The sequence below is a fragment of the Sapajus apella genome, unplaced genomic scaffold (genome assembly GCF_009761245.1).
Source record: "Sapajus apella isolate SASKATOON/1434 unplaced genomic scaffold, GSC_monkey_1.0 scaffold8, whole genome shotgun sequence".
Classification (NCBI taxonomy): Eukaryota; Metazoa; Chordata; class Mammalia; order Primates; family Cebidae; genus Sapajus; species Sapajus apella.
Genome location: NW_022436948.1, coordinates 6390314 through 6415950, shown reverse-complemented (window position 1 = coordinate 6415950; position 25637 = coordinate 6390314). Strand labels below are relative to the sequence as shown.

Here is a 25637-nt window from a genome sequence, read left to right as displayed (position 1 = left end):
GCCCACCCAGATTAAGGGTGGGTCTGCTTTTCCCAGCCCACTGAATCAAAAGTTAATCTCCTTTGGCAACACCTTCACAGACATACCCAGGGTCAATACTTTGCATTCCTCAATCCAATCAAGTTAACACTCAGTATTAACCATCACATATCCATTGTTCCTAATATGTATTTGGGATGTAAGAAAAATAAGACGTAGTCCTTGACCTTGAGGGGACTGAGTCCCCAGTTTAGACAGTAGCAGGTATATATAGGAATAAATGAAAGGGGCAATTGATTTCACAGACATTTGAGATGGCAATGAATATGAGATGTTAAAAAAAGGAACTGTCAAAATTATTTGACATTTCTTATAAGAAAAATTAAAAAACTCATCTCAGGTAATGCAGAGAAGCTTTTCAAGAAGGGCAAAAGACAAGTATCTTTTTATATTGTGTAATTCGCCAAAGCACAAGAGTTCTCTGAATTTAAGCACTTGTTTTTAGACATGTGTATGAGTTATTCTGCAATTGATTCCTTGCTAGCCCATGAGTTAGCACCAAGGTAGTTCATAATTATAGACACCAGGGCATGAATGATTATCTGTAATCACTCCTGCAACTTATTCTGAGCATTTATCTTTGACACAGGAATAGCAAACTACTATTGCAAGGTCAATTTTCAAGGAAAATTCTAAGGAAGAACATCTAAGAGCTGATTTTCAACTCTAGTCTCTGGTTCCAAAGCGGTGGATGGCCGTTGAGTTCCAAGCAAACCCCATGTTCCTTCATAGGAAGTCTACTGTTTCAATATTCTCTAATGACTAGTTTCAATATTTTCTAAAGAAATAGCATGTATTTACATTAAGACACCACCCAAGCATGCAGGGTTGAGTGACAGCCTTTTGTTAAATAACAATTCACAATTAAACAGATCAACTTACATGTGTGTGGTTTGACTTCAGAGTGGTGTGGTGGGGAGAAGTACAGTGCTGAATTAGGACCCTCTTGGGAACATCAGTGTCATTCCCATACTGTCCCTTTCTGTGATGATAAAAATGTTCTACATCTGTGGTGACTGAGCACTTGGCTAGAGCAACTGAGGCACTGAATATTTAATGACACGTATTTTTAATTAACTTAAATTTGAATTTGGATAATCATGTGAAGCCACGGCAGCTCTGGCTAAGACATGGTGGAAAAGAATCAAAATGGCTTTTTCCTCTCTCCTTCTCTCCCCACATCCCTCTTGCTTCCTGATTGCTCTGTCTCACCTTACCCTTTTGTCCTCTTACCTCCAACTACTGGGTAAAATAAGAGGCCAATGAACGCACTAAGGAAGGTGCCTCCTGAAAAGCATTGGAAAAAGCAATTACTGCGTAAGGAATAAATTTGAGGGTCAGGGAGTTGGATGGGGCTGGGGTGAAAAGCCATGAACTGTAGTTCCTTCAGAAGTGAGCCTCCCTCAAAATGTCCTGGTTTTCTTGGGCTCTGGACTCCCGGCGAGTGGGGACATGGAAGGGCGAACAAAACGTCTTTATTCCAATCTCGTCCGGCAGTAGTGCTCAAAAGTATTTCATGATTAAACAAAGGATGTCAAATGTGACCCCCACTATGCCAACCTTAGGGGATTGTTAGCCCAGCCCTGCCTTGTCTACCTCTCAGGGATATTAGAGACATTAAACAGCCAACACTTGAACTGGGTTACTAAGAAGTTGTTTACTGGCAGAAATAAGTATTGTGATGGAAGGTACTGTAGAGTATTGAATAACTAAACACATTGAAAGAAACTTGTCCTATGACCGCTTAGCTGTAGCAGGCTGAATAGTTATAACATTATTAGAAAACATAATGCAACTGGTAATGGGGCAGAATCTGGGATTCGAGGCAATGCCAGTATCACTAAAATATATTTTTTCTCCTTTAGACGCTGGAGGAGGCAGAAGTAGCTATCCAGTTTTTTTACCAGGCTTGGGTTTTTCGTTGCCTACTTGGGCCAAAGCTGCACTTGGACTATCAGGCGCCCTGCTCCTGACGCTGACGTGCGCCCTTACGATTCGCTGCTGCTGCCGCTGCTGCTCCTGCGGCTGCTGCTGCCGCTGCTGCTGCTGCTGCTGCAGAAGAAAAAGAGGTGACTTTTTTGTTCATTTAGATGTGTATGTACTTTTGAACTTTTGGTATAAGCAGTTGAAGTTAACAAACTCATCAGCTCTTTCAAAAGATAGGTGAACAACAATGTCACTTTCCCTCTGTTAGAATGCTATTATAAAAAAGACAAAAGATAACAAGTGTTGGTGAAGATGTGGTTGCACTGTTGGTGAGAGTGTAAATTGTGACAGCCTTTATGGAAACAGTACGGGGGCTCCTCAAAAAATTAAAATAGAACTATCGTATAATCCGGCAATCCCACTACTGAGCTACGTCCAAAAGAAATGACATCTTCATATTGAAGAGATATCTGCATTCCCATGTTCATTACATCACTGTTCACAATAGCCAAGAAATGGAATCAACCTGTGTAGATCAGTAGATAAAGAAAATGTGGTATACAGACACAGTGGACTACTAGTCAGCCTTCAGAAAGAAGACAGTCTTGTCCTTTGCTACACCCTAGAGAAAGCTAAAGGACGTTATTCTAACTGAAATAAACCAGACACAGAAAGACAAATATTGTATGATCTCGACTGTAGGTGGAATCTAAAACAGCCAAGCTCATAGAAACAGAAGGTAGAATGGTGGTTACGCGGGAGTGGGAATGGGGTTGGGGAGATGTTGGTCAGAGGGTACAACGTTTCAATTAGACACGAAAAATAAATTCTGTATATCTATTGTACAGCATGATGACTGTAATTAATTATAATGTATTGTGTACTTGAACATTGCTAAGAGAACAGATCTTATTCTCACCACAAAATAGTGAATATGTGAGATGATAGATATATGAATTAGCTTGATTTAATCATTTCACAATGGGTACACAGCTCAAAATACCACATTGTACACTGTAAATACATATAATTGTTATTTGTCAGTGCATTTTAATAAAGCTCAGAGAGACAACAACAGTAACATAAAAACCAAAACAAAAGATGCATCGGCTTTAAGAGTACTTGAAAGGGATGGCAGCAAATTCTTAGAGAAGAAAAGGACTTTTTTAAGGAAGAGGGTTGCTTCCTTGGGGCTTGATGCAACCCCTCAGGAAGATTCAGATCTTCATGCTCTTGAAAAGATGATTGAAGTAGTGCCTTTCTCACCAAAGACACTGATTATTGGATTTTTGTGCTTATTTGTAAGGATATAGAACTATTACAATGTCATTTAGATGCTATGGTTTTTTTTAGACTCATATCTACATATCCGAGCACATTAAAACGTTGCTTCCTATTTTGAAGAATTTTAAATCTCCCTTTGTACGTGAATGTTGATTGAGTGGTAGAAAGAAAAATAAGATCTCCTGTTAATAAAAAATAGTACCCATACAATTAATAAAAATAATTCCATATTTCTTTAGAACGAAGTTCTCTGAGATACTCCCACATTCTATGAAAGCAGTAGCCTTGCTTGGGGTTGGGATCAAGGGTGGGGTGGGCACATGAACACTGGGTGGGCTTGTCGTAGAATTAGGCAGTTTGTGACTTCAGAGGCCTACGGACGCTTTATCATGAGAATGCTCCAGGACCTTCCGTGTGCTGAATGTGTGTATGTCCTTACTTTTCTTCCTTTGGTTAAAAATGTCATGTACTGCTATTTGAACATTTTCTTCAGTTAGATTATTTTTCTTAAGATCAGAGTTTTGATGTTAGCTTACATGTCAGTTGACCTACATTTTAAGTTTTATTAACACTAACTGCCACTCAATGTGTGTGTGTAACTTTGTGTGTGTGTGTGTGTGTGTGTGTGCCAGGCACTGTGCTAACTCTTTTACATGGAATATATCACTAAAATGCATGGTCTAGCCTTAACTAAGCTAATGGTCTAGACTTAGCTCCTCTATGAATTTGGTTTGTGATTGGGTGATTCATTCTGCAGTATAACTTAAAATAATTTCAGACACATGAATATTTTCTTATATTCCCTTCTTTCTTACATGAAAGGCAGGACACTACAGATATTCTTTTGCATATCAATCCATGTCAGTTCATTGAGATTCTCTTCCTTTCTTATTACAGTTGCATGGTAATCCTATTGTAGATGCACCGTGGTTTATTCAACCATTCTCCAATATGTGAGCATTTAGATCATTTTCGGTATTTTGCAATTATAAGCAATGTTGCAATGAATAACGTTGTGTATATTCATATTTATGGAAATGTAGTTTTTGGGTAAAATCTCAGAAGTAGGATTGCTAGGTCAAAAGCTAAGTGTATATGTAGTTTTGTCATGGATTGCCAAATTTCCCTCCAGAAAGTTGTACTATTTGCATGCTTACCAGCAACACATGAGAATTCCTGATTCCCCACAGCCTGACCAACAGGGTGTCACCATAGTGTTTAGGTTATGCCAATCTGGAAGGTAAGTAAATAAGAAATGGTATCTCAGCATAGTTTTGATTTTATCTTACTATAAGTGAGGTTGAACTACTATTCCATCTTTTTGTATGATTGAGAACAGTTTTTATATGTTTTTATAACTTGTCTATGTGTTTTGCTCATTCTTTTCTCTCTCAGATTTTTGGGCTTTTTACTTCCTCTAGTTTTTTTTTTCCCCCATTTATTTATTTTATTGCATTTTAGGTTTTGGGGTACATGTGAAGAACATGCAAAATTGTTGCATAGGTACATACCTGGCAGTGTGATTTGCTGCCTTCCTCCCCATCACCTACATCTGGCATTTCTCCCCCTGCTATCTCTCCCCAGCTCCCCACCCCCCACCGTCCCTCCCCTATTTCCCCCCAACTGACCCAGTGTGTAGTGCTCCCCTCCCTGTGTCCATGTGTTCCCATTGTTCAACACCCGCCTATGAGTGAGAACATGCGGTGTTTGATCTTCTGCTCTTCTGTCAGTTTGCTGAGAATGATGGTTTCCAGGTTCATCCATGTCCCTACAAAGGACCCAAACTCATCGTTTTTGATGGCTGCATAATATTCCATGGTGTATATGTGCCACATTTTCCCTATCCAGTTCCTCTAGTTTTAAGATTTTCTTTTTATGTTAGGACTGATGGCCCCCTTTATCTACATTTTGAGTCATAGGAAATCTTTTGTTATATAGCAGTTTTTTTTTTTTTCTGGTGCTTATATTTTATATGGTTTCATTTATTTGTCTTTATAGGTTTCATTCATTCTTCTGTGTGTATGTTGTATGAATCTAATTTTGTCTTCTTCCAAATGATGAAGCAGTTATCCCAGCAGCATTGACTGAAATCTCTGTCTTTGGCTTGGTGGTTTGGGGTGCCACCTTTATCATATACCGATTTCCATATGCACTTAGGTCTCTTTCTCGGTTCTCTATTCTGTTCCATTGGTCTGTTGGCCTATTCATGAACTTACACTGCACCATTTTAATTATAGAAGCTTTACAGTATGTTTTAATGTCTCTTCAGGCAAGTCGGCCTTGTGGCTTTCCCTTTTAGTATTCTCCTGGCTAGTTTTGCATGTTTATTGTTAAAACTTGTTTATTTTTAAAAATTGTGACAAAATCTGTATAGCATAACAATTTCCATTTTAACCATTTTTGGGTATACAGTTCAGTAGCAATAAATACATTTAGACTTTCGTGCAGCCATCACTACCATCCATCCACAGACCTAGGTTCATCTGGCAAAATAAACTCTGTATCTATCAAACAGTAACTCCCTATTCCTCCTTTCCCCCTGTCCCTGGCTACTTTCTACTTTCTACTACCATGATTCTATTTTCTATCTCTATAAATTTGACTACTCTAAGCATCTTATATAAGTGGAATAATGCAGTATTTGTCTTTTTAAAAGTGGGATACAGAGTGATATTTTGATATGTGTATATAATGTATCAATGATCAAATGAGGGTAATTATATCCATCATCTCAAACATTTATAATTTCTTTGTGTGGTAAACATTCAAAATCTCCTCTTCCAGACTTTTGAAAACACAATACTTTATAGTTAACAATATTCATCTTACAGTGCTGAAGAACACTGAAACTTTCCCTCCTATCTAGCTGTAACTTTGTGTTCATTAACCAAACTGTTAATGAACATATGATTCCACCATAAAACAGATGAGCCCTGGAAAGCATTGTGTTAAGTGAAATAAATCAGGCAAAAAAAAAAATTTTTTTTTGAGCACATTGAAGCATGGATTATAATTGTGGGGGTCAGAGGCTGGGAAGGGGAGATAACATCTGATTCCAACAATTACAATCTCTGCCTCAATGTGTTCAAACTTTTTTTAGCTCCCATATGTGAGTGAGAACATGTAGTATTTATCTTTCCATGCCTGACTTATTTCACTTAATGCAATGCCCTCCAGGCTCATCCATGTTGCTATGAATGACATGATTTCATTCTCTTGTATGGTGGGATAGTATTCCATTGTGTACAAATGTCTATCCACTCATCTGTGAATAGACATTTAGATTGATTGCATATCTGAGCTATTGTGAATAGTGCTGCAATAAACATGGGTGTGCAGATATCTCTTTGACATACTGATTTCAATTCTTTGGGATACCCAGATTGCCAGATTGTATGATAGCTCTATTTTTAGTTTTTTTTTTTTTTTTTTTTTTAAACCTTCATACTGTTTTCCACAATCACTGTACTAATACACATTCCCACCAGTAGAGTATAAGGGTTTCCATTTCTGTGCATTCTCACCAGCATTTTTATTTTTTGTCTTTTTGATAGTAGCCACTGTAACTAGGGTGCGATGATATCTCATTGTGTTTTTGATTTGCATTTCCCTGATAATTAGTGATGTTGAACATTTTTTCACACATCTATTGACAATTTACATGTCTAAGAGGACATTTAAATTGAGAAATGTCTGTTCAACTTATTTACTCATTTTAAAATTGGATTTTTTGTTGTTGCTGCTGTTGAGATGGTTGAGTTCCTTGTATAGTCTGGATATATTAATCCCTTATTGGATGAATAGTTTGCAAATATTTCCCCCCATTCTATAGATTATATTTTCACTGTTGATTGTTTCTTTTGCTGGGCAGAAGCTTTTCAGTTTAATTTAGTTCCATTTATCTATTTTTTCTTTTTGTTGCTGGTGATTTTGAAGACTTAGCTATAAAATCTTTGTCTAGGTCAGTGTCCTGAAGGATTTGTCCTATGTTTTCTTCTAGCAGTTTTATAGTTTGGTGTCTTATATTTAATTCTTTAAGTTTGAATTTGTTTTGTATCCACTGTGAGTTTACTTTTTTATATGGTAAGAGATGGGGTCTAATTTCATTTTTCTGTGTATGGATATCCAGTTTTCTCAGCTATATATTGAAGAGGCAGCCTTTCCCCAATGTATGTTCTTGGCAACTTTGTAAAAAATCAGTTGGCTGTAAATACATGGATTTATTTCTAGGTTCTCAATTCTGTTCCATCTGTGATATACCTTTATTCTCTGGGAAGCAGAAATTAAAAGGCAGTAAACTCCTGTTGGACCTAAATTCGATGGGAAATTGTTTTTACCTGGGAATTATTCCATGTGCCGTAGATGGGTTAATCTAAAGGAAGACACTGGATTTTAAAGGAAAACTACTAAATGACTTAGATTTTAATAGAGATGTTACAAGAGCTTGCTCAGTACCTTCAGATCATTACTTCCAACATGAGCTATGTGGAGTAGCTGGAGAAATTCTGGTTATTTGTACATCCTGGTCCCCTTCAGCTTTTGTCTATTTTATTCTAGTCTCATAAGAAGACTAACTAATTGTTGTTGGCCTACACGAGATATGAAGGGTGTGATTTTTAGTTTCTTCATTTATGGAATGGGAATAAACGCTATCCTATAGATTGGTTGTAATAATTAAATAAATTAGTATATTAAAAGTTTCTGTGATCCATCTTAGATTTAATATTTTCTTTAAGACTGGGGTTGGTGGTTCACACCTGTAATCCCAGCACTTTGGGAGGCCAGAGCAGGCGGATCACCTGATGTTGGGAGTTCAAGGTCAGCGTGATCAACATGGAGAAACCCTGTCTCTACTAAAAATACAAAAAAAAATTAGCCAGGTGTGGTAGTGCATGCCTGTAATCCCAGCTACTTGGGAAGCTGAGGCAGGAGAATTGCTTGAACCTGGGAGGCAGAGGTTGTGGTGAGCTGAGATCACGCCATTGCACTCTAGCCTGGCAACAAGAACGAAACTTCGTCTAAAAAGCAAAAAAGAAAAAAGATATTTTCTTTAACTTTGAGATGAAAAGCCCATATATGAATGAACTGTACCCCCTCTCTGCCCACCCCAGTCACAGTAAGTCCAGACAAGGCTATGAACAGGGCTGCCAAAGCCTACTTACAGTGCCCACCTTCCCCACCAGGTGTGATTCACAGTGGAAATTATACTATACCTTCACATAAGTGTGAAGCATGAGTAAAGGTCTGGATTTCTCCATGATGATTATTTCAATGCTTAAAAAATAATAAACATCAAAATTTTTCAGAAAGTATTTTCTGGTTCTCTGCTACTACCCAGAGATTTCTCAGTAAGCTGACTGGTTAACTGACTACTCAGGAATGGCCGAGGTTCTACTTAGCCTGGCCTGGGGGCCTTGGGATGGCAGCATTCTAGAGGGACCCCAGGCTCCTTTCTTATAAATTGTCCTTACACTGGGGACATTGGAGGCTTTCCCCTATTGCTGGAGGGCATTTACCTATTACCTGATAGTCTCTTTCCTGCAATCCAGATAGAGTTGTTTCAGTTTGGGATGTAAATTGGCAGCTGTTGTTAGAACTGAAAACAAGTGAGAACGTTGTCTAAAAACTAAGGAAAATGAGTATTTAAAAAATCTTAGTCAAGCTTGATATATAGAAGACCTGGACAAAAAAGCTTGGTTGTAAAGATCACAGGCTTTTGGGACAAAAGTTTGGGGACTCAACCTGTGGCTTTTTACTCTCCATCTTCAAATTCTAGTTTCTTTCTGGTCAGTTCGTGGATCCATTGACTAAATCCATTGACTGAAAATATTAGCAATTTAATGACAGTGTTTTTTTTTGGTGGGGGTGGGGGCACAACTGTATGAATTGATACCTTTGGTACCTATTGATTGAAAATGTATCTTTGAATTAAAGAAATATGGTAATATTAATATATTAGTGTCTAGTCTGTTAAAAATATAATATCAATAACCCCTACTTTTGAGTTATTGTAACAGTTAAATGAGCTAGTGCTTTGTACAGAGCCTGCGTGGTGCTGGCACACAGTAAGAACTAAAGGGCAGCAATGATTGGTAACACAGGACATCTCTTTTTGGTAAATGGAGTCTTTATAATCTCACTAATTAAATTCAATATTCACGAAGCAATAAGTAAATAACCTCTCAGTACCTGAAATATAGTAAGTACTGTATAGTCTATATTTCAGGTAGATAGAAGTTATTTATTTTTCTAGTAGTTAGCAGTGAATTCTACTTTCCTATGCCTAGAAGTCACTTGATAATTTGGTGTGGGATAACTTAGTAATATCCTTTGGGTCACAAATACTAATGTTAGGTCATTAAAATAAGGGAGCCTATAAAAATTAATGAGACTCAATTTTTAGAATAAGTATCCTGATTCTTCTAATGTAATTTTGTTCTTTTTTGCAGGAATTCGCATTCAATTTCAAAGAAGGTAAGTTTGAAAGCACACCTATTTTCTGAAAACAAAACAAAAAAACCTGAACAACAACAATAATAACAATACCTACACAGAGCTGAGGGCTTTTCAGATTTATGTTATTTAAAATTAAGTACTGTAAGTAGGCAACACTGAAAAACACTTATGCCAATCACAAACCCATAGGGCAACATTGATTGTGGAGTGAAGCAGGCGGTTTGCCACTGCCTACCTTTGACTTGCTCTGGTTCCTTAGGGAAACGGAGATTTTCTTAGTGTCTGGCATTTGCAACTCTTTCCACAAGAGGACACTGTGCACCAGGACTATCATCCTGCCTGCTTTGGGCAGAGGCCGGGGCCACCAGCAGAGGTCCTGCTGGGATTTATGGGGGCGTAGAGAGCAGTGAGCCAAGCCGGATGCCTGCAAGGCACCTGAAACTGTCCAGGCAGACAAATTAGGCAGTGTTTGGTGCTCATTCAGCCAAGGGGAGCGGACAGGACTGAAAAATTCCTTTCATCCCCAGGCTGCCCAGCAGTAGCTGCAAGCACTTTTAAGGTAACTATGTCAAGGACTTGGAATAAGTAGCCAGTAGCCCTTTTAAATGTCTGCAATATTAACATAGCCATATGTGCACCAGCGGGATGGTTTTTTAGACAGCCGTTGTTTGCTGTGGATAATATACCAACACATGTAGTTATCGGTATTTTATTAGAATATTTACGTTTTGAAGTGCTGAGTTCCTACAGTACGCTTTGGCTACATTCTGTGAATGAATGTGCACAATCACCTGCAGCAAACTCTATCCCTTCTCCCTCTGACCCCAGCCATGGTGAAGGTTGGAGAGAGGATTCCAGAAAGCAGCAATCTGAAAATATCTCCCTTTGAGGCCTGACCTGGGGCAAGGAAAGAGGAAGAAAAATGGGCCCTGATAATTATTCTGGCATTTCTCTTGATTGCTACTACCGGCAGAAGGGAAGCCTGGACTCTTGGTTCACTGTTGTTGACTGTGCCAACATCTTTCATGTCTGTTCTCTGGGGTCTTAGGTGATTTGAAAGCACAGTAAAGTGAGCAATAGCTACTCAGGATAATGGGTAGAGAAGAACGACAACTAGAGAATAATGACCCTGGGAGCGTGAGAATAGCTAGCATATCTTGAGTGCCTAATGTACACGCCAGGTACTCACTGCTCTACACTTTGTAGGGTTTTTTTTTGTCAGAATGTGAACTGGGCAGACCTGCCTCAGGGTTTGGGCCCTTCATCTGTCTGTAGCCCTTGAACTTAGGCCAGACTGCATTAGGCCCCAGAGGGACAATGGGGGTTGCCCCCTGGATAATCCAATCCCACTTGCTTTCCTCTTTCATGGTGTCCATGGTGCTAGCTCCAGCGCTCAAGGACTTCTTTTGCATAGAAATAAATAAAATATCGATATGTGTGTATTTGTGTATATATATACATATAGTTGTATGTTATAGAAAAAAATCAATGCATGCTTATTTTAGAAAAAATTAAATATAATGACAGGTTAGAAAAATCACCCACACTGCTATAGCTCCAAAATAATTACTGTTAACTAAGTATGTATGTATCTACATGCTCAAGCGTTCATAGATATACTCATTGATGTGCACACAAAGCATTTTGTGAAATTTAAATGATAGTAAACACTATTTCATAGCTTGCTATTTTCACTTGCATATTCTGAAGATTATTTCTGTTAACAAGTACTTGCCCACAGCATTTTTGTCTTGTTTGATAGTTTTAGATAGAACTATATTATAAGCATGGAGAAGTGCACAAGTTACAGGTGTGTAGCTGGATCACGTTTCACAAAAAGCACAAATGCCTGGGCTTGATGGCTGAAATTCACAGCCGGAACATCCTTAGCATCCCCAAAGCGCCCTAGACCCTCGTCAAATGGTGGCCTACCCCTCCTCCCCAAAGGTGACATTCTCTGACATCTTGTCCACTTCCCCAGAGATCAGGTGCATATTAACTGCATATCTGTGGTATCATTTTGTGTACAGTCACTTATGTCTGCCTTTTTGAGCCTCTCACTCTGAGACTGATCCATACTGTGGCACGCGGGTGTCAGTGTTTTATTATTATGTAATAATATTACATTTGGGGCACATAGGGAATTTATTTTTACCTTTTGCTTTAAATGGGCATTTGAATAGTTTTCAGGTTGGGACCAATACAAACACTAGCTCTCTGGCCAGGCGCGGTGGCTCATTCCTGTATTCCCAGCACTTTGGGAGGCTGAGGCGGGTGGATTCCTTGAGCCCAGGAGCTTGAGAGCAGCCTGGACAACATGGAAAAGCCCCATCTCCACAAAAAGTACAAAATTAGCCAGGCACGATGGCGCTTGCCTGTAGGCCCAGCTACTCAGGAGGCTGATGTGGGAGGATTGCTTGAGCCCAGGAGGCAGAGGTTACAGCGAGCCAAGATCACACCATTGTACTCCAGCCTGGGTGACAGAATGAGGCCTTCTCACAAAGAAACAACAACAACAAAACAGTAACTACTCTGAGCATTCTCGTAGGCGTCTTTTGGTGAACATAAGTACTCATTTCTCTTTGGTTCTGTGAGGAAATATAGTCGGCCCTCTGTATCTGCAGGTTCCACATTCGCTGATTCAACCAACTATCGGTCAAAAATATTTGAAAAAAATACAACAGTAAAAAATAATACAAAATAAAGAAGCAGTACAGTAGAACAACTACTTGCATACCATTTACATTGTATTAGGTATTATAAATAATCTAGAGATGATTTAAAGTAAATGGGAGGATGCACGTCGGTTATATGCATACGCAAATATAACACCATTTTATATCAGACTTGAACATTCCCAAATTTTGGTATCTGCAGGGGTCCTGGAATCAATCCCTAACAAATACCAAGGGAGACTGTATCTAGTCCCAAAAGCTGGCAAGAAGGTAGCATATGTTCAGCTTTAGACGGTGCCACATTTTAGCAGAGAAGGTATACCAGCTTACACTCCCACCAGCAGTGCGTGAGAGCGCTCATATGTAATAATTTTGACACGCGGCATGGAATTCCATTTTAGAGAACTGTCGTCATTTATTTTACTGGCCCTTCTCGGGCACTTGGTTGTTTGCAGTTTGCCTTTATAAGTAGCTCATGAATCGGCATTCTTTCAAGTACATATTTGCACATATCCTCGATTGTTTCCCTAGCATACATTCTTGGAGGTCGAGTATGACTATTTTGAATTCTTTGGCTATCCATTGTCAGACTTCCTTCCAGCCTCCAAACCCTAGGAGGCTGCACCAACCTTTGCCTTATTTCAGGAATTGGCACAATTTTTACATAAAGGGCCACGTAGTAAATATTTTTAGTTTTGCCAGCCGTATGGCCTCTGTCACAAGGACTCAACTCTGCTGTGACAACAGGACTATGGCTACTTGTTTAGGTAGCCATAGACAATATGTGAGCTGACTGGTGTGGCTATGTTCCAGTGAAACTTTATTTACACAAACTGGGTGGGTCAGATTTGGCCTGTGGGTCCTGTTTGCTGACTGTTGCTTTATTTGGTGAATGGTTTCTGAGAGTTGAGCACCAACTGGGGAGTGGGGTCCACAGGCCATGATAAACTTTCATGTCTCCCCATAACGGGAATGTGTGAATAGGCAGGTGTCTATACCTGCCACACAGAAGCCAGCGACAGAGCTATAGGCTTCCTGTGTTAAGTTCAATGTGTAAACATACTCTTGAGTGTAGCCATGTGAACCACGTAGGTATCCATTGCCAATGAACGCTTGGCAATGTTCATGGCAACAATTAACATGAACATAAAATGGTCTAATTGCAGGAAATCTGAAAAAGAGAAGGATAAAAAAGAAACGGAGACAAAATGTGGAAATAAAAACCCTGACGGCAGTTCGGATGAACCGAAGGCCACAGGTGAGTAGACATGAGGGGCGCCAGATGAACTGAAGGCCACAGGTAAGTAGACACGAGGGGCGCTAGAAAGACCTGGAAAAGGGGCAGCTGGAAGAAGGGCTGGCTTGCTAGATGCCAGCTGCACAGGGAGGATAACTGAGCAATGCTGATTATTATTTTTTGGATAAATTTTAGAAGAAGAAATTCTAGAACAAGGAATATTCTAGTAGGTTAACACTAAAAACCCACCTGTTTGTCTAATGCTTAAAGTATGGAGGAACATTGAAAGCTTTAAAAATTTTTGTTTTTTCCCCATGGTTTCTTTTTTGTTTAAACCCCTCTACATTAAAATATGTCAGGGGTAACTTCCTCCCAATTTCAACTAGAGTCAAGTAAGAAATCTGTTCCCCTGGAATATAACAGCTGAAAAGTAGACCCACTTTTGGAGAGTCTTGCTGTAGCATCTCATTTTCTTGCCATGAGACAGTACAGAGTGATAATGGGGTGGGGGCACCTCTAAGACAAACATCACCAGGAAGCAGCAGCAGTCGAAATTTGAAAGTCGATGAGAGGGGAATGCTGAACACACCCTCCTCTGCAGGATGAAGGAGACACCTGCCCTCACCGGCTGCCAGGAAAACCAAATTCCGTGGGAAGGTTTTTAGCCAATCAGTCCTTGCTGAGGGGCCTACACACCTTCTTTTTCCACTAAAATTGGGGCTCTACTTTTGGCAGCCACATTTTTTTTTTCATTTTACCATGGCTGCCTCCTATGTGTATTACAGATTGCATCTTTCAGATTTAAAAAAATTCCAGAGAGCATGGACTATTTCCTTTGATAATCTGACCACAGCTTCTTGTAGTTTCCTGTTAGTGAATATGTATTCATTAGTATTTTGAGCAATTAATTATCTCGATGATAATCATGGCCCAAATCTAACATCTCTGTCTTTTTTATCTCCATTTGTCTGCCATTTATTGTCCTCGATCAGCTACTGGAGCTTTAGATCATTTTGTCTCTGGGTGAAACTAATGTGTCGAGAAAGAAATTGATTTTGAGTTAGTTCTCCATATTTTTATTTCTTTGAAAAAATAGAGTTCTAAAGGTATGCGATCTCAAGGGGACTTAAAAAAAAGTATTCATGGTGAAAGATTATGCTAGGGGTACTACTTAAAAGCAAATATGTTTCTTTATAAATCAGAATTGTTAGACCACTTGGTTTTTGCCACTTAATACCCTAAAATTGTTCTTCTGTTGCAGAAACTGATTCTCTCCCTCCTAAATCCTGTGAATCCAGTGATCCTGGACAAAGAAGCAGTAGCTGTGCCCCCCCTCAACAGGTGATTTAGACCATTATCCCTCCTTTTGGAGTTTTTTTTGCCATTTAAAAATTCTTATCCTGTGGTGGGTGATTATAAAACGGTGCACGTTGTATATTCATGATGGTGGTACATGGCCTTTCCTCCCCTCCACATCAACTGGTCAGCGTGGAAACGGGGCTGAGACATGGACCGTTTCTTGCTCTCAGTAGTGGTAGCTCCAGGATCAAGGCTGGTTTTGGGGAACAGCTCTGTGTTCACATTTTGGGAGGATGTGACTTGATTTGGGACATGCCCGTCTGAGTTGGCATAAGAGTGAGCAGCATATATAATATCCCATTTATTCTCTTCAAGCCACCTTCTCCCAGGACTCAAGTCCATTCTGCTCTCCTGGTTACCCGGCTCCCACGTGGTACTCATCTGTACTTGGACCTTTGGGGTCTTTGGGCTCATAGAAGGATGTACTGGGTTTGAGGATCAGGACAGAGAAAATGTGGTTTGCTCTGCATGCAAGTTCTATGCTGGTAAGCTTGAGGGCTGAAAAAATCCTGTTGGAGTTAGAATTTTAGGGGAGAGAGGATGAGTCCTTGATGATTAAGGAATATGGCCAGAACTGCTAGAAGGCTGGAGGTGCCATTGACTTAGAGGTATGTTATATGTGGAGCAGATTAGGGGGGAGGCTCAAACATCTAATTTGGAGCTTGTAGATTCTGAGGCCTCTTTGATGTCCACATGGATATGCTGAATGTGTAGTGAAATTCACCAGTCTGCAGTTCCAGGGAGAGATACTAGCTGTCGATACTGGTTGGCTGCTTGGCAATGTTTTGATGGGAGCTTTTTTCACACGATGCTTCACTTAAATAAAACAGTCAACTGGCAGCCCTGAGGACTTAGTATGTTAATTTGCTGGTGTAGAGTCAGCATTGGTTATCATACATGAATGAATTAGAGTTTGTTTTATATCCCAAATAATAAATTAGGTAGAATATTTATAATCAACACCCTTTTCTGACCTGCACAAATACAACTGCGAACAAGAAGTATTTCAAGGCGATTCTGTGATTGTGTCCCTAACAAGTATAGATGTTATCTTCTTTTACCTTTTGGAAAAGGCAAACTTGCAGACTGGGTTTCCGATAGCACACTGGGCCAGGTGGGTTGTATTTGTTCTGCTAGGAGCTGCTTTACCTGAGGGGACGGTGCCCAGCAGGTACCTGTGTGGCCTCTGATGGTTCTTTCTTGGCACAGGTATTTACCTGAGTTTCCAGGCAGCTCTGGACAATAACATTCCTCCCTGCAATTGGGATTCAGCTCAATAACATACATCTTGCCAGTGATGTGTGTTTTTCAGGCCTGTAGGGAGGAAGGGAGCTCTGATTGATGCTCAGTCATGTACTGGAAAAACCTAAGTGATACTATTAATATTACTGTCAACATAGGTAGCCAGACAATAAGACATATGAGGGGTCTGGGGCATAAAGGAAGCTGTGCCCAAGTAACAAATTGTTAGCTCCTGGTACAAGTTTCAGTGACTTTCCTCAGGCTGGTGTCAGGAAAATGGAGAGGTAATGCTTTTTCCATCAGGGCTGCTCTCTTTGGCACGTATGTTTTGATGTATTTAGTTTGGAGCTGGAAGGGATGATGATGCAACAGGTTTGCTTTAGACGGACCAGCCTCTGAGTAAGAGGTGGCTGTGGAAGGGAGTAATTGCTGGGCTGTGAGCGATGTTGCATGTCACGTCTTCCATGACTGGGCCTGAGTGGGCGTTGCAAGCTAGAGAAGGGGCATGGCTGGCTGAGGGGCTCTCTCCCACCCCAGCTCTAAGCACGGACACCCAAGAGCACATTTAGGCCAACCATGATTTCCATAGCCCTTCTGTGGTTATCTTTGTCTATCAAGTGTGTTTCTATCAGACAAGCCAAAGTGTTCAGCTATGGGGTTGTGGGGAGGGTGTAAGTTGGGAGGAGATTCAGAATAGGTCATGCCACATCATCCTGTTTGAAATACGTCTAGTATGAATGAGGAGGAAGGGGAACGCTCGGTGCATTTGGATATCCGAGTGGAGAATGACATTTTGGAGCTCGGAGTGGATGCTTCTTGATGCTAGTAGTGTTCTTTTGAACATACACAGGGAGAGAAACTTAAGAGGTTTCTGCTACTGAAACATGTACCCAGCTAAATAATCTATTGGTGGAAAAAGAACAGTGACCCTCGAGGTGCTGAGCCCTGGGGACTGGTAACATATACTCCCGTTTCTTATTTCCTGAAAGGTTTGTCGTCTATCTAGGGGAGCCAGGCACCTCATCAGAGAGCACCCACGCCCTTAAGAAACAAATCAGGACTCTAGGAAGATGAATTATCTTGGCCTGGGCTAGAAACTAGTGAGGCTTATTAAATAACTGGCTCTTTCTACTCATAGTGTGCCTGAGTAACAAATCGTTAGCTTCTAGAACAAGTTCCAGTCACTTTCCTCCGGCTGGGTGTCAGGAAAATGGAAAGGTAATGCTTTTTTTCCATTTAGGACATTTAGGATTTAGGACAAAGTCCTAAACAAGAGATCTATCTTTGATTATGACCAAGGAGGGACTTTGCAGTCGTGGGCCCAGACATCACCTCCAGGTTGCCCATTTGGAGAACCTGGATGCAGGATTACCATGGCCGTGTTTCCCGGGAAGCACTTAGAGAAGGAATGAGCAAAATGGGCCACAGTGGAAAGGCTGGGCCTGGGAACACAACAGTTCCCTTCCATTTCCTCGGTCCAAAGAAGACATAGACCTTGTTGTGGTCAACTGGCCACTTGAGAGCTGCCAGAACGGCCAAGCCACAGCTTGTATGAGCAGTCAAGGTGATCTTGGCACAGAGGTTCTTTTTAAGACTCCCCAGAAGAGACCCTTCAGCCCTGCCAGGTCCCTGTTACCAGGTCCATGCTGTGTGGGCTGATGAGGAGCTGTGCGTTCTGAATTCCTTGGTCCAAGGTGTGAAGACAATGCAATGCGTGCCTTCTTTTCTCAAAACTTCTCTCCATTCTGCAATAAGCCTTGTTCCTTGTAGGACCTAGGAGAGGCAGCTGAGAGCTATTCAGAGCCCCATCTCAGTTTTCCTTTCATCTCCCCCTCCGCAGGCCTCAGTATGGCTCCAATTTGTCAGAGTCTCCTGCACCGGGGCCGGATGTTCTGTGCACACAGGCCTCCCAGGCCCAGAGCTGGTGCCCAGCAGGGCTCCTGCGTGAGAAGCTGGCTTGTTAGGGTTCAGGATTGTTGACTACAGATTGCGCTATTTTGCAGAAACCCCGCATGAAGCTCAGGTCCTGAAAAGCTTGTAGATTAGACTAAAAGATCTCAAGCTGTGAGCCAGCCTGAAGCAAACGCTTTTCCGATCGTGGTTGCTGAAGAGATAGTTGGGTCAGATAAATGGCCTGTCCGTGGAGACACGGCACACTCAACAGCAACTAAAGCTGATGCTTTGTTTTCATAGATCGCAGAGCAGGATAGTCTTGGTTTTGTGAACAGTATGGCAACTGCTGATCACAGACACTCTCTGTTCATGCTGTATTCTCTGCTGAAACTAGTGATCTGTTTACACTCAGCATTTTCAGGAGGTCTTAACTAACGGTTGACTGTTGACTACACACAGGCTAGTCCAGTATTTCTAGGTGCTGAATAAACAGTTACTCATTAGAGTGGAGAATACCTTCCATGCCCAGCATTATGCTGTCACAAGCAAGATGCTATAAGATACATGGATGTTCAGATAAATAAAGTTCCTTTGCTTTTTTTTTTTTTTTTTGGATGGAGTTTTGTACTGTTGCCCAAGCTAGAGTGCAGTGGCAGTGGGGCGATCTCAGCTCACTGCAAACTCCGCCTCCCGGGTTCAAATGATTCTCCTGTCTCAGCCTCCCGAGTAGCTGGGATTATAGGCACCTGCCAGCATGCCCAGCTAATTTTTGTATTTTTAGTTGAGATGGGGTTTCACCATATGGGCCAGGCTGGTCTCAAACTCTTGACCTCAGATGATCTACCCACCCCAGCCTCCCAAAGTGCTGAGATTACAGGCATAAGCCACTGTGCCTGGCCTCTTAAAAAAAAGTTTGAGGCATGGTCTTTGTTGCCCAGGATGGAATGCAGTGGCATGATCATAACTCACTGTAACCTCATATTCCTGGGGCTCAAGGGATCCTCCTGCCCTGGCTTTCCAAAGAGCTAGGACTACAGGCACTTGCTGCCATGCCTGGCTAATTTTATTTATTTACTTATTTTTGTAGGGATCGGGGAGGGGGAGGGTCTCATGTATTTGCCCAGGGTGTTCTTAAACTCTTGGCCTAAGCGATCCTCCACATTGGCATCCCAGAGCACTGGGATTAGAGGCATGAGCCACTGCACCTGACCCCAACTTCCTTTGCTCTTAATCCCAATCAGCTATGACAAAAATATGGTTAGATGACTACAGATGAATGTTCAACCTAAAAATAACCTCATGTTTTGGGCCATTGAGAAAAGTTAAATAATTTCATATCAAACTACCATTCCGCTTCTTTGTGATGGAGGCACTTTGGTTTTCTTCAGGGGCCCATTGCTTAAATATACCCCCAGGACGGGGAAATCTGACATGCCAGGGTTGGCCCACAGAAGTCACTGATGAGGCCCTTGGGAAGTCCAGGTTCACGGTCCTCACCTCTAGACATCAGGACTCAGAGGGTTGAGGAGCTGTTTAAGCAGCTCTGCTTTTTAGGACAACTTGATGTGGCTAGGCTTAAGAGGTATTGATTACCTTACAGGAAGAGGGGAGTCAGGAGTTTTGGAGAGGAAAGAGTGGCAGGTCCCCAAGCAGCAGTCTGCCTCCTTCATAACTTTACCCTGCCCGGCAGGTACTCAGCAATTTCGCTTTCTCAGCATCCTGAGGCCTTCATACTAGCCTGTGCTTACCCACCTGGAGGGGGCGCTACTGGGGTTGATGGTGCCTATGCTCTTGCCCCCTCTGCTGGGAGTCAGCTATACTTCCGCAAGGAGAGGAGTGTCTGGACCCTGGGTCCAGAGTCTGGGATGGCACCCAGCGCAGGTGGTGTACAGCGTTAGGAGGAGCAGCAGGTTTCCAGGTTACTTGTGCCCCCACCTTCAATGTCACAACCCTCCATCTCTTCTCCCCGAGTGGTGCACATCTGTGTCTATATCTCAAGCTTCCATGGGTCTCTGCATACGGAATCTTTGTGGTGAATCACCCAGCTCAACTTAATAACATCCAACAGTTACTAAAACAGGAAACTAGAACTTTAATATTTTAGGAAAGGACAGAGAACCCCATTTACTGCGGCCCCAGCCTCCCATAGCTCCTGCTGCTTTGGCATCCTTTCGGTTAAGATCTGGTATGCCACAGGCACACCCTGCCGTGGAGACCAGCAAAGGTGAGATGCAGTGCTGAAACCTTTTTTTCAAACCTTAATTATCTCCTAATGCTTTCAGTGCTGGGAGTCCTTAGAAAACTTCAGAAGGGTGGGGGCATGTCTCAGGAGCAGTGTCATGGGGGAACAGGCTGGGGCTGGAGTTTTGACCCAGCAAAGGCCAGACACTGTGGCCAGGAGCTATGGGGACAATGGTGGATAGGCCGGTTCCTCAGGAGGATGCTGGGTTGTAGACAATGGAAAGAGGCACCAGTTCCTAGACCTCTTAGTCCCCAGGCTGCCTGGAGCTCCGTCTTCTGCTCATCTCCATCTCTAAGCCCCCTCTCCTGCCAAGTTCTTCCCTGAATATGGGACTTTCCAATCAAGAAACGGGGCAGTCCTAGTTCCTGCCACCACCTGGCAGAAATGGTGGATGTATTTCCTGAATTCTCTATTCCGGTTTTCCCAAAGAATGCTTGCTGAGTATGGAGGTGCACCCAGCGCCTATAAATACCTCTGCCTTGGTACCCTGCTGGCGTAGCAGCAGCTCTTAGTACAGCCCTGTGCCAGGAGCACACTGGGTTCTTGTTAAAATGCACACTCTTGGGCCTCCGCCAGACTTTCTGGATCAGAATGTCTCGGAGAGAGGGCCAAAGAATCAGTATTTTTATCACAGTCTCCAGGTGATCTGCTTTGAGGAATTTTCTTTTTGTCCCAGTGTGAAAACACCACAGAGACATGTATAGCATTGTTTCTAAGGGAGTGCGTTCCCTGATTTCTAGAAGTCTTCCTACAACTGTGCATTTAGAATTACTTGTACCTGGTGTCTCTGCTCCACTGACCTTGCTGCAAAGCACAGAGAAGAGTTTGAGATGCTTATGGTGGTGCGGTATTGAAAGCCAAGTGAAGGGTCTTGACACCAAATGCTCTGCTGTCCACGTGGCATCCTACCAGGGACACTCTTATGTAAACCTCCCTTATTTTAGACAGATTCTAAAGCACACTGCATTCAACATAAATGAAAAAATAGGATCCTAGACTGTAGAGAGCTTGATCATGCATTAAATTGTAAGAAGGGTCGGAGGAAAAAAGAGATTGATTTTCAAAACTGACATATACAATATGACACTTTCCTTCTCTGATTATTTCTCCGATGACTCAATCTACAGTTAGAATATATAGTACTGACATTGCTTTCTAGACAAGAGTTCCCTGTTGGTGAAATATAATAAATTTGGGTGTAACTGCAGCTAAAATATGTTAGGGTAAAAGTAATAAGTAAAATTAGAAATTCTTACCAAAATTTACAGTCAGTTACTGGGAAAGGCATGCTTAAAAATTTTTATATGGAGCCAGGGATTTGCAAATGTTTTGTATCTTGGTGAATAGTTAAAACAAAGAAGCCTCCTTTTCCTCTCCTTGTCCTGTGCCTTAACTCACTGTCGGTGCATTTTTCTGGTTGTTTTAGGTAATTCTCTGTCTCTGTCATTTTTGGAAGGTGGGCATATGAACAAACTTGAAACCTGGATGAAGTCTTCCCCACAAGTCACCCCTTCATTGAGATAAACAGAAATACATGTTTGATAGATTCAAAAAGCAGCGACATTTGCACAACCCAGCAGTGAAAGCGAAAGCGAACAACAGTAAAAGTCTAGTATGTTCGTGGAAGAAGGCACAAATCTCACAGCATTGCTGACGTGGTTCCATCCACTGTCCAGTTTTCCCTGTGTTATTGGGAGTCAACAAATTAAAAGCATGAGCCAGAGTAATTCTACCATCAAGACTTACTAGCATTCCATCGCAACGTGAATAATTCATCACTCCCGGTTACATTATTTAAGATATTAAATGCAGCTACTGTGACCTGGAACCTGAGCTGCCACTCTCAGGACTGGCAGGAAAAACGTGTTGCACGCATTTTAATAGGGCAGTGTTATTAGACAGGCATGGGCCACTCTGAATTTCTGAATGAGAACAGGGATGACTGTGTTTCTCCCTGATAGGGAAAGGGAACAGATGCGTGATCTGTCTGGAGTCAGTTCTTCAAGTTTGTCCCCCTCTTCCAGAAGCAATGCATGCCCTTTAAGAAGTTTAAAAATATTTTATATTTTCATAAAAAATTTAGCCAGCAAAGCAAGAACTTCCATAGGAAAATTGAAAAACAAAACAAAACAATAAGTCATTGTGGTACTTTGCCTTAATAAAAACAAAAACTGATTCTTGGAATTGGATTGCTCTTTAGGGCCTGAACTTGGAAAACTTCTATATTGTGTGTTATTGGAAATAATGAAAGAAAGGAAGAGCTTATTTTAACATTTCTGTTCCTTCCTGCACCTTACTTTTATCTTAACAGATGAGTGAAGCTTCCTTTTCAAGTGTACATTTTACAGTGATCTCAACCCATTAAATTGACTTTTTTCCTCCTCTGTTGCCAGGAGGCTGATCAATGTCTGCCCAGGCCAGCAAATCATCCACAGGCTTCTTTTAATCTGGCCAGTCCTAAGGAATTCAGGAATACAACTTTAGTATAGCAAAGACTTCATCAAGCTACACTGAACACTTGGTTGACAATTTACAGCATGGTGACGGCATCCTTCCTTTCCATCCTGAGACTGGCCTGCAGCTCTGCCAACATTACCTGAACAGGAGATGTCGGAGTCATCAGAACTGATACTTGACAGTGAGAGAAGGAATCAATTTTCCCAGATTTCAAAGTAGAATGTGACATTTAAAAGGTTTCAAGGTTTCTGTGAATTCCATGAAGTTACCAAGTAAAAGCTGCAAATTCATCATAATTTTTCTCAACACTCGACACTCCCACTTGTTAATCCAACAAATGGTAGATAAAAGTCAACATTCTACCATCACTTTAAAAAGTTTTGATTATCTTAAAGCATATGAAGATGATGATATTTGTACATATTTAATATGCAGGGGTATACATATTATCAGTGAATTGTGAGTATAAAAATGAGGATCAACCAGAAGTCTACAGTTGACTCTCAAAACCGAGCTCAGTTAAAATAAGATTCAATCCTAATATGAAGATGCATGTTCCTTAATATCTCATGAAGTATTTACTTGAAGACATTCATTTTTATCTGTCCCTTATCAGACTTATTTGAATCTCCTCAAATGAATTACATGTGACTTGTGCTCTGTAGAGGGTGGACCTCACCTACTATGCATACCATGAAAAAACTGGAAATGGGCATTGTAGTCTTTAATTAATAAAAAGGAAAACACCAAAAAATGTGTATTGCCTTTCTTAACTCTTCACTCTTCAGGTGGTAGTTTAAAGAATCAGTGTTTAGGAATCAAGCCTTTTCCAAGAAGTAAACAAGAGCCTTCGGTTAAAACCCATCCCATCTTCACACTTATCTTTGCTGACTGTACATTTACTTCATCTAAAATTAACATGAATGTTGTTATGAAGAATGAATTGCTGCCTTTCCCGAATATTTTTCTTTTTCCATGTAGATACAGTCAGTGAATTTCACTGCCCATTTTACCCCTCATATTTAACCTAGAGGCAAGACTGTGATTTGACTGTGCTCTGAACTTATTGGTGCAGATTTCTATGCTGGTTATAATTAGCAACAGCTCTGAGCCCCTCAAGCTCAACCATGCTATTGCTAAAGCAGAATTTAACATTTAAAATGTGTCAGGATTTTAGTGAATTCCTTACAAATACTTAGTAATAGTTGCAAATTTGTCATGATGTTTCTCATCATTCGCTCCTGCTAGCTAATCCAGTAAATGGTAGTCTCACACTACCATGATTTATAAAATACTTTAATGATCTTAAATCAGTTTCAGCCCCTACCCAGGACCTTCCTGTAAACAAGAAACGAACTGAAGGAGTGTATGAGTCTGTTCTCATGCTGCTAATAAAGACACACCCCAGACTAGGTAATTTTATAAAGAAAAAGAGGTTTAATGGACTCATGGTTCCACATTGCTGAGGAGGTCCCACAATCATGGTGGAAAGTGAAGGAGGAGCAAAGACACGTCTTACATGGTGGCAGGTAAGAGGGAACTGCCCTTTATAAAACCATTGGCTCTCATGAGACTTATTCAGTATCATGAGAACAGCACAGGAAAAACCCACCCCTGTAATTCAGTTACCTCCCACTGTGTTCCTCCCACAACATGTGGGGATTATGGAAGTATAATTCAAGATGAGATTTGGGTGGGGAAACAGCCAAACCATATCAAGGGGTATTTTCTGGCACCCTGTGGAGCCAGGCATGTGTTTTGATTGGCTGATGCTCATACTATATTCATTCTGAGTGGTCAGTGCCCATACAATATCAATTCTAACTGGGTAGTGTTCATGCCTTACAGGTTGTCATCTATTTTGAATATCATCTCTGCTTAGAGGATCCTGAAAAAAAAAGGTCATCTCTTTTAGGACCATGTTCCTAATGTGAGAAAATTGGCTGTTTATATATATATATACATACATATATATATATATATATATACACATACATACAAGAGGTCTTTTATTTTTTTTTTTAACACCTATTATGCCATGAATTCATAGGGAATAGGTTCCAGCAGCTCAGGCTCCTTTCCATTGGCTCTCACAAAGTGTGCTTCTCTGGGTGGAGCAGGCTGGCGCTTCAGCTGGACCCAGGTAACTTTCTCTTTGGCTTCTTTCTTTTTCTGATCATTTTCCTTCACACGTTTTAGGAAGCTATCTCGGCTCTTAGAGTGCTTGATGTGCTCAATACGCACATTAATTCTCTTGGCAAGAATCTTGCCCTTAACTTGTTTGTTTACAACAATGTCAACAGCATGCTGGGTAACATTGTAGACTCCTCCAGTTTTGCCATGATAACATTTGTGGGGCATTCCTTTTTGAACAGTACCCATTCCCTTGATGTCTACAATATCACCTTTCTTATAGATTCGCATATACATGGCCAAAGGAACAACTCCATGTTTTCTAAAAGGCCTAGAGAACACGTATCGAGTGCCTCTCCTCTTTCCCTTTGTGTTCGTCATTTTGGCGAATTACTGGAAGATGGCGGTTCCGGCTGAAAAGCTATATTCTTGGAAGTAGAATTGAAATGCAAAATCTCAAAAACCCATAAATATTGCTATATCATATTCCCAAGAGTCTTTTCAAGGGAAAAAATTGCCAATTCAACTGGTTAAAAATGAGGCTCATTTAGTGTACTAATTTCTTTATTCCCTGCCAATGCAGTTCTGTTTTTCCACTACACTCCTGGAATGAATACAAGGAGAAGAGAAAGACAAGAAGGTTCTTGAGTCTCTTTAGGCAGAGCTAAAGGGTGAATGCCATACTCTTCACTTA

General features: G+C 41.1%; 1 protein-coding gene and 1 pseudogene across 2 annotated transcripts in view; one reads left to right on the top strand and one right to left on the bottom strand.

The window, feature by feature from the left end:
• The window catches only part of IGSF5 (immunoglobulin superfamily member 5), a 50011-nt gene extending 26447 nt beyond the window's left edge, over nucleotides 1-23564 (top strand). Inside the window, exons 6-10 of the mRNA XM_032276839.1 lie at nucleotides 1905-2108; nucleotides 9699-9723; nucleotides 13547-13638; nucleotides 14879-14958; nucleotides 22747-23564. Of these exons, the coding sequence (XP_032132730.1) occupies nucleotides 1905-2108; nucleotides 9699-9723; nucleotides 13547-13638; nucleotides 14879-14958; nucleotides 22747-22842 (497 nt within the window). The 3' untranslated portion in view covers nucleotides 22843-23564. The remainder of the gene's footprint in view (nucleotides 1-1904; nucleotides 2109-9698; nucleotides 9724-13546; nucleotides 13639-14878; nucleotides 14959-22746) is intronic.
• A 1246-nt stretch (nucleotides 23565-24810) lies between these two features.
• On the bottom strand, nucleotides 24811-25360 carry LOC116550800 (annotated as a pseudogene). The gene has a single exon (XR_004268583.1). The product of XR_004268583.1 is annotated as a 60S ribosomal protein L21 pseudogene (transcript).
• Nucleotides 25361-25637: the final 277 nt, after the last annotated feature.